Here is a 10,000-nt window from a genome sequence, read left to right as displayed (position 1 = left end):
TGTTTTAGCATGATGTTCAGGTCTTACCTTGTTCAGTTTGGCCTCGTATTCTTCCACCAGTCTCTTCTTGTCTTGTTTGAGCTCCTCGACTCGCTCCGTCAACGACTCCACCTGCAGGCCAACACAGGAACAACACGCACGGCTGTCATTCTCACGTTGGATCTGTTATTAATGTGACTGTCTGATCATATGGATTTCATCATTGCGTTAGCCTCGTAGCATAATTGCCAGTGGCCATAAAAGTCAGTGGTTCTCAACCTTTTCAGGCTGTGACCCCCCAAAATAATCATATTTTAACTGAGGACCCCCCAAAATAATCATATTTTAACTGAGGACCCCCAAAATAATCATATTTTAACTGAGGACCCCCCAAAATAATCATATTTTAACTGAGGACCCCCAAAATAATCATATTTTAACTGAGGACCCCCCAAAATAATCATATTTTAATGAGGGACCCGCTGGTGTGGCTATTCTGGTGGCAGACCCCTGACCAGTGTTTGTGGCAAGTTAGTCACTTAGGCTGCTCAGCCATTGGTCAGTACACTGAGGCTGCTCAGCCATTGGTCAGTACACTGAGACTGCTCAGCCATTGGTCAGTACACTGAGACTGCTCAGCCATTGGTCAGTACAATGAGACTGCTCAGTCATTGGTCAGCACACTGAGGCTGCTCAGCCATTGGTCAGTACAATGAGACTGCTCAGTCATTGGTCAGTACACTGAGGCTGCTCAGCCATTGGTCAGTACAATGAGGCTGCTCAGCCATTAGTCAGTACACTGAGGCTGCTCAGTCATTGGTCAGTACACTGAGGCTGCTCAGCCATTGGTCAGTACACTGCACATGGCTTCCATCAGCTCGCTGATACGATCTGCTCCACCTCCCAATGTCCCCCACCTGCATGAATGAATGAACCATTGTAAAGCGCTTTGAGCACTTGGAAAAGCGCTATAAAAATGCAATTCATTATTATCTGCACAGACAGACATTAACACATTGACCGCCAGAGGTTAATCTCATAATGTACTCACCAGTGCCAACGTTTTATTGTTGTTTTTTGTTTTTTTCACGTCGCCATAGACGTCGTTAAAATCCTTAAGATTGATCTGTGCACTGTTTGTAAACATCGCGGACATCTCCCTGTGTCTACCAGTCCAAACCACGTGTCAAACGGGGCATCCATTGTTGAGTTAGAACGGTTTATGTTAAACAGTGATCAGCGAGGAGAAAAACTACAATCGAAGAAAATGGCGTTTCAGTGTAGACTTTAGAATGGGAGCCGGCGTGATCGTCAAAACCGGATCCCAAATAATTCTGTTTCCGGTGGTGTTACAATGAAATGTGCCGTACCGGAAAATTGAAAAAAAAAAAAAAAATCGAAAAAAAGGAAAAAGCACCACAGCCCGTAGGCTACGGGATCGGCGGTTAAGCGTTGGATTTAACGGCCCGTAGAACTACGGGCCCGGCGGTCAATGTGTTAAAGGACCCATCGATTTGTTCCTGCTACTATTGGCCTTTTAAATCACACTGAGTGTGTGTGTGTGTGTGTGTGTGTGTGTGTGTGTGTGTGTGTGTGTGTGTGTGTGTGTGTGTGTGTGTGCGTGCTTGCGTGCGTGCGTGCGTGCGTGCGTGCGTGCGTTTGTGTGTGGGTGTAAATTGTTTGTTGATGTTGATCGTTTTTACTGCTCTCTGCTGAACAAATTGTGCCTGCGGGATAATGAAGTCTACCTCGACCTTGACCTTACAATTTAGCCGTTTAGCAGACGCTCACATCCAGAACGACTTAAAGGGCAAGACCACTTTAGTAGAGGTTTGGGTTGTGTAGTTATCTTGCCATGATGTAACTCCAAAGATGGACAAGAAATCTAAAATAATTGCTCCATTGTTTAGAAATTGATGATTCAAAATATGCTCCTCATTGACTTACATTGACTTGAGGTACGATGAAACAGCTCTCAAAGACACTCTTTTAGCACATAAACGAACGCAAACAAAGCTGATTCAGACAATAGAACATCACCAAACTCTTTTTTTTGTTATTAAAAATGTTAACTTTCTGTTGATTTTACTATTCTTATTAGGAAGAAAACCCGTTTTGGATCCACAGATCTGGATCCGGATCTTCAAATAGTAAAGGCGGGCGTTGCCATGGCAATGGATTGGCTCATTTGGGCCACAGCCACAGCCTTTTGTACAATGGGGCGTGTCAGTGGGACCGGCGGATTCTGGACAACCGCCTGTCGGACCAACTGGACACTCAACTCCCTCTGGTCGTCTGAGACACATGTGACCAATGTGAAGCCGGTCGGTGCAACGGTTCTCGAGGTAGTCAACCTCGGCCTTTTGGAGCTGTCCTATAGCTTTTCCTGGTCTTCATGTAGTTAGCTGTGATATGGAGTATCGGGACGGGCCAATTAGTTCTTCTTCGATTCTACGAGACCCCCGTGCGTGTAATAATTAATCTCCGTGAGGACGACGATCACAGTAAATATTCCACGATTTTTCAAAGATTAGCAAAATCGCTCGTTTTCGCTGGCAGTAGCGTGACACTTTTTCTGAAAAGCTCTGGCAGTTAAAGAGTTAATTAAATAATTAGCTAGAATGTCTAGCCTACCCTGGCCTTGTGCAGCTGGCCCAGTTTCTCCTGGTCTTTGCTGTAGTTCGTTAATGACAGTAGGAGGTTAATTAAATAACGAGTCTATACCTCGGCCTTGTGCAGCTGGCCCAGCTTCTCCTGGTCTTTGCTGTAGTTGGTTAATGACAGTAGGTTCATTAGTAGTGGTAGTAGTAGACAGTAGGTTAATTAAATACCTCGGCCTTGTGCAGCTGGCCCAGCTTCTCCTGGTCTTTGCTGTAGTTGGTTAATGACAGTAGGTTCATTAGTAGTAGTAGTAGACAGTAGGTTAATTAAATACCTCGGCCTTGTGCAGCTGGCCCAGCTTCTCCTGGTCTTTGCTGTAGTTGGTTAATGACAGTAGGTTCATTAGTAGTGGTAGTAGTAGACAGTAGGTTAATTAAATACCTCGGCCTTGTGCAGCTGGCCCAGCTTCTCCTGGTCTTTGCTGTAGTTGGTTAATGACAGTAGGTTCATTAGTAGTAGTAGTAGACAGTAGGTTAATTAAATACCTCGGCCTTGTGCAGCTGTCCCAGCTTCTCCTGGTCTTTGCTGTAGTTGGCGTTGTGGTTCTGCTGGGAGCGCAGCAGGTCCTGGACCTCCTGGCGGTGCTGGGCCTTCAGCTCCTCCAGAGCGCTCCTCTTCTCCTGCTCGAACTGGGCCTGGGCCCCCGAGAAGGTCCTCAGCTTCTCCTCGAAGGACCTCCTCATCTCCTCCACCTCCCTGGACATGGACACCACCCGCTGGGTGTGCTGCAACACACCACACCAAAGGGTTAAGAGTTGACCCATTCATTGCCAGGTATTAGGGGTGTGCCGATATATCGTCCCGCGATATATCGCGATACGTTTTCGTGACGATATGTATCGTTTTGGGGGGAAAAAATATCGTTTAAAAAAATAATAATATATAGCCTATGTTTGTTTTGTTTTGTTTTTTTGCAATAATAATATAATGCAAAAACAGTATTTGTTTGCATTAGCTTTTTTTCCCCCCATATATTTTCATAATAAAAAAGTGCCATATATCGTTGCGTATCGATATCGTATCGATGTCGTGAGCCCATTAGTGTATCGGCACACCCCTACCAGGTATTCATTCATTCATTCATCCGCCACTGCCAGCAGTTTCACCTTATTTTGAGTCTTTTTGACGATCCACAGAAATGATTTTTTAGTTATCTGGTATCGTTCTGTAGTTATCGGCAGTTGAATATGAGCTATGGCAAGATGTTTTGGCCATTTTCTCTGGAACAGAAGGTCCAATCAGTTTAAAGCTTGTTGGATGCGTGACTTTGAGGACATTAAGCAAATAATGACACATTTTCGGGTTCTTGGGCCTAAAAGTATGGTAAGTGTTCGGTTCGGTTGAAAGTGGGAGTGGGGGGGGAGGGACTTGAACTTGAGGTCACCCTGGGGCATCACACAGGGTACAGGGTTAGGGTTAGGGTACAGGGTTAGGGTTTAGGTTACCTGTGCTTCAGTACAGAGCTGCATATCTTCTACTCTCTGCCTGTAGGACTCAAACTCCTGCAGAGCTTGTCTCTTCATCCTCTCATGGAGCTCCATGGATTCCTCCAATGAGGTGATGCGTCTCTTCAGGTCCAGCTCATCACTGATCTTACTCTTATACTGAAACACACACACACACGCACACACGCACACGCACACACACACACGCACGCACACACACACACACACACACACACACACACACACACACACACACACACACACACACACACGCACACGCACACGCACACGCACACACACACACACACACACGCACGCGCACACACACACACACACACACACACACACAAGTTATAGGCTATTATACGCAAACATTTCAATACAACGATATGCATTACAACACGTTGTGAGCTTGTAGATCTGCTATTTTTTTAACATTTTGGTACATTTTGATGCCAATACTTCTGTACTTTTATTCGAGAAAATTACCACTGCAGTTAACACACAGATTCTATGAAGGTGTAATGCATTCAGAGATTGAGGAAACGTTATACTGACATAGCCTACCTGAAGGATCTTCTCGCGGGTCTCAGAGAGGATCTGTTGGACCTCTTCTTCGTGGGCTTCCTTCAGCGTGGCGATGGCCGCCTCGTGCTCATCGTTCTTGGTGTTCAGAGCGTAGATGACCTGGAGGACGGAGAGAGAGAGGACAACACGACGGTCACAATAGACGCCTTAACAGACAACGTGAAATGAACCCCACCGCTCATAAGATGCAATGATAAAGTGGTCACAGCCTCACGTGTAAAAATGCTTCCCATCAAACTTTCAGATGCTGTTTTTCTCCCAGTGTGGAGGAAGAATGCTTAGGATTTTTACTGTGATCTCTCGCTTTTGAAATATCTAATCCTTGGTTTCTGTTAATAATAGCAACTCAAAGCAGTTGTCCCCCAAACCCCGCCTCCAGAGGCGGTCATCAGAACGGAGGGAGCGCTCTATGATCACGGCACCAGAACCTGCTCTTGCTCGCGCAGCTGCAGCCCGTTTTTTTTATAATTTAGCCTAATTTATGCTCCGTCCCGCGAAGGTGTCGCGCACAGAGAACGGCCGAGAATAGCAGACCTCCAAGCTCACAACGGTCTCATCCGCGACGCGGTTGTGAGCTTGTATGTCAGCTGTTCTTGGCGCGCAATACTGTTGCGCGATGAAGTATATATGTCTCGCAAGGGCTCACCTCACTAGCCTACACACAGAGGAGGTTGAATGAAGTGAAACCAGCGAAACCCAAAACAACAGGTTTGAGGATCTGTTGGGAATTGATTACATGAAACAGACAGCTGTGTGTCCAGTCTCAATGTTGGTAAACAAATAATTGGTCTATACTTCACGATACCATGTATTTAAAGTGCACGTTTTCATTAAGATTAAACTATTAACCTTTTTTAGACTGGGAACGCATCTGTGTGTCATTTTTAGATGTCTTTGGCTATTCAAAAATAGCAGATCTACAAGCTCATATACAAGCTGCCATTTTTCAAAAAATATTTTTCGTGAAAATGTTTGCAAATCTTTGAATATACATATTTTTTTTAAGCGAACATTTTTAACTCAGATCTTTGCTTCTGGGGGGGGGGGGTCCCTGGAACAAAATATTTGGAGATGGGGGTCCGCGGCCAAATACATATCATTGTGGGTGGTCCTTGACATGAAGAAGTTTGAGAACCTCTGATTATAGCAACATACGTTAGGAAGACATTCATAGAATCCACTAGAAGCAAAGATTTGAGTTAAAAATGTTTGCTTTAAAAAATATATATATATTTTCAAAGATTTGAACACATTTTCCAAGATTAAAAAAAAAGAAAATAGCAGATCTACAAGCTCGTAGCACGGCACTCGGTGCCGCGATATGAACTTGTAGATCTGCTATTTTTGAATAGCCAAATAAATCAATAAATGACACAGACGCGTTCCCGGATTGAGTGCAGGGTTAAGGCCTGAGGGTAGCAAGGGTCCAAAACAAGTTCCTGATTGGACCCGACCCGAAGCTGGAGCGAGGAAACGCTCATTCCTGCTGGTTTCACCGTGGCTTTCAGTCTAGTGTGTGTGTGTGTGTCATCAGGTTTCTCTACCGCTCCTACAGACTGTGTCCAGAACTCATGCAAATTGGTAAACTTTAACTCAGGGGTCTTCAACAGGGGGTCCGGGACCCCTAGGGGGTCCTCAGAGCTACTATAGGGGGTCCGCCAAATCTTTGTGTTGATAGGATTTAGTTTTTTTTACATTAACCACTTGAACCCTAGAATTCCTTTTCTGAGGGGAACATTAGCCGAAAATAGCAGATCTACAAGCTCTCAACGCCTCGCAGCGCGAGGCGTTGAGAGCTTGTAGATCTGCTATTTTCGGCAAAGAGGCTATAGAGGGAAAAAAGAGCAGAATAAGTAAAAAAAAAAACTTTAATCTGAAACACAATTTTATACAATATAGAGTAGGGGGTCCCTGCTTCATCCCTCTCTCAGCTAGGGGGTCCTTGGCGTGAAAACATTGAAGACCCCTGCCTTAACTCATTCAGTGCCGTTGACGTCTAACATGTCATTTTTTCCCCCAAAGCCCAGAGTGCCATCGACGTGTAACACATTACACATTACAGTCATTTAGCAGACGCTTTTATTCAGAGCCACTTACAATAAGTGCATTCAATATAGAGAGGCAAGGAAACTACTAATCACCAGAAGTCTGAAGTGCATTCTCCTCTAAAACCAGCAACTAAGAGTATACCTAGTGCTAAGGTAAAAGTGTATGGTGTATTTTCAAAAGAAAAGAAGAAAAAACACTTGCTATGCATACCTTTTTTCTTATCAACTATTCCACTAGTACCAACAAGGTGGACTAGTGGTTATGCTAGTGGACTAGTGGTTATGCTAGTGGACTAGTGGTTATGCTAGTGGACTAGTTGGTGAAAGCCCTAACATAACAACATAAACACTGTACTTTAAAATTGTCAATAAAATATTCAATGAATCAAAATGTAGTGTAGGTACTGTAAGGCTATGCTTGAGGGGAAACACATGCACACGCGCACACACACACACACACACACACACACACACACACACACACACACACACACACACACACACGCACGCACACACGCACACACAGGTTTTAAATCAAGCACCATGCGATCAGACAGACAGCATTGTTAGAGAGAAATAATGCAGATGTCAGTGACAGATGTGTTCAACACTAATTACATCACACTCATTAAGAATGGCTTTGTTCGTGTGTGTGTGTGTGTGTGTGTGTGTGTGTGTGTGTGTGTGTGTGTGTGTGTGTGTGTGTGTGTGTTCGTGTGTTCCAGATGGCTCATTTAAGCTATGCAGTGAAATATGTATCTCGTTCAGATTACGCAACACCACAACTACACACACACACACAGTCACACGAACACACACACATGCGCACACACACACACGCACAAACGCGCACAGTCGCACGCACACACACACACACACACACACACACACACACACACGCACACACACACAGAGACACACACTCACACAGACACACACACCCCCATTTAAAAAAAATGCTGTGCTTTTAGATAATGCAATAAATATGACTACACAAAAACACACTTTAAAATATGTATGCTTTTAGGTTATACAATAACATACAGTGTACACATACACACATTTTATTGCTATACTTGTGAGGACATTAACCTTTCAGGATGGCTTTGGACACATGCTGGTGTTTTTATTGAGCCCCCCCCCCCCCCCCCCCAGCCGTTTATCAGATGACTGCAGCGTGTTGTCATTATCATAATGACAGTAATTATAGCGGCTATGTTCCATTAGTGCATCATCATTACATCTATTCCCTGAGCGTTGAGGGCTTGTGGATCTGATATTTTCAGTGAATCTTCATATAATTGGTCCTCACCATGTATTCATGATAATATATGGCACCATGTCTGTCTGCTCAGTCTATGTCTCAGAGGACAGGCTGTGGACAGTCTGTGTCTCAGAGGACAGGCTGTGGACAGTCTATGTCTCAGAGGACAGGCTGTGGACAGTCTATGTCTCAGAGGACAGGCTGTGGACAGTCTGTGTCTCAGAGGACAGGCTGTGGACAGTCTATGTCTCAGAGGACAGGCTGTGGACAGTCTGTGTCTCAGAGGACAGGCTGTGGACAGTCTGTGTCTCAGAGGACAGGCTGTGGACAGTCTGTGTCTCAGAGGACAGGCTGTGGACAGTCTATGTCTCAGAGGACAGGCTGTGGACAGTTCAGAACCCTGACCACCAGGAACATCCCTCTAGCATCACCTCACACTAAGTTCAACCTTAGCCTAGTTATAGCTTAACCCACTTATCTCTGTCATTTTAGATTTATTTGGCTATTAAAAAATAGCAGATCTACAAGCTCACAGCGCGGCACCGAGTGCCGCGCTGTGAGCTTGTAGATCTGCTATTTTTTGAAAAATCGTGAAAATGTGTGAAAATCTCATATAAAATAAATATATATATATTTAAAGATTTGCACAAATTTTCACATAAAGAGAAATTAGCAGATCTACAAGCTGACAGTGCGGCACTCTGTGCTGCGGTGTGAGCTTGTAGATCTTCTATTTTTGAATAGCCAAAGAAATCTAAAATGACACGGATACTTTCCCGGCTAAATTGGTTAAAAGGCTTTTTAAAAAGCCGGTTAAGCTATAACTAGGCTAAGTTTGAACTTAGTATGAGGTGACTGGCCCCTGGCTGGTCCATTAGCCTTAGAAGGAGTTCTCCTTAAGGCTATGGGACTTTAGAAGAGTTCTCCTTAAAGGAGAATTCCGGACATTTTAAGTGTTATCTTGCTTGTTTCTCTACCTGGCAACACCAAGTTGCCAGGTTCTGGAAAGAAACAAGCAACCAGTGTTAAATCGTTCGGCGTTTAGCGGTAGCCTCTCAGGAACTTTCAGCGCATGTTTGACTATCATGAGACTCTACAATGAGTAGTAGTAGAGAAAAAAATAACTTTGCATCGGTTATAATAGACGAATTTCCCTAAGCCACGAGCTCCCATTATGACAACGGAGGGGGTTGAAAAAATTACGACAGGGGAATCTCTGGAAAAAAACAACGCCACTTTTTACGTCGGTAGGTGAGTAACGACACATCAAAGATAACACTTAAAATGTCCGGAATTCTCCTTTAAGGCTATGGGACTTTAGAAGGAGTTCTCCTTAAGGCTATGGGACTTTAGAAGGAGTTCTCCTTAAGGCTATAGGACTTTAGAAGGAGTTCTCCTTAAGGCTATGGGACTTTTAGAAGGAGTTCTCCTTAAGGCTATAGGACTTTAGAAGGAGTTCTCCTTAAGCTATGGGACTTAGAAGGAGTTCTCCTTAAGGCTATGGGACTTAGAAGGAGTTCTCCTTAAGGCTATGGGACTCTAGAAGGAGTTCTCCTTAAGGCTATGGAACTTTAGAAGGAGTTCTCCTTAAGGCTATAGGACTTTAGAAGGAGTTCTCCTTAAGGCTATGGGACCTTAGAAGGAGTTCTCCCTTAAGGCTATGGAACTTTAGAAGGAGTTCTCCTTAAGGCTATGGGACTTTAGAAGGAGTTCTCCTTAAGGCTATGGAACTTTAGAAGGAGTTCTCCTTAAGGCTATGGGACTTTAGAAGGAGTTCTCCTTAAGGCTATGGGACTTTAGAAGGAGTTCTCCTTAAGGCTATGGAACTTTAGAAGGAGTTCTCCTTAAGGCTATGGGACTTTAGAAGGAGTTCTCCTTAAGGCTATGGAACGAGCCGTTGCGCTCGCACCACAGGCTGCTCAGCCTCTCGTCTGCATTAAAAAATAATAAATACACTTCGCTACTCACCAAAATAAAGAGGGTTTTTGGGCTTTTGATAAAAGGAGTTGAAAGCC

At 44.3% G+C, this 10,000-nt stretch overlaps 1 protein-coding gene across 1 annotated transcript in view; it reads right to left on the bottom strand.

Moving 5' to 3' along the window:
* Positions 1 to 10,000, bottom strand: part of LOC308081286 (protein FAM184A-like) — a gene marked incomplete at its 3' end in the record, with an annotated part of 46,910 nt that overhangs the window by 6,599 nt on the left and 30,311 nt on the right. The window contains exons 2-5 of the mRNA XM_080457669.1: positions 4,653 to 4,772; positions 4,086 to 4,244; positions 3,126 to 3,365; positions 28 to 111 (exon numbers count right to left, since the gene is read on the bottom strand). Coding sequence (XP_080313795.1) covers positions 28 to 111; positions 3,126 to 3,365; positions 4,086 to 4,244; positions 4,653 to 4,772 — 603 coding nt within the window. The remainder of the gene's footprint in view (positions 1 to 27; positions 112 to 3,125; positions 3,366 to 4,085; positions 4,245 to 4,652; positions 4,773 to 10,000) is intronic.

Source organism: Gymnoscopelus braueri (genome assembly GCF_963280865.1).
Source record: "Gymnoscopelus braueri genome assembly, contig: SCAFFOLD_159, whole genome shotgun sequence".
In the NCBI taxonomy this organism is placed as follows: domain Eukaryota; kingdom Metazoa; phylum Chordata; class Actinopteri; order Myctophiformes; family Myctophidae; genus Gymnoscopelus; species Gymnoscopelus braueri.
Note: the sequence above shows the minus strand (reverse complement) of the source record. Positions and strands in the feature narration are given on the sequence as shown.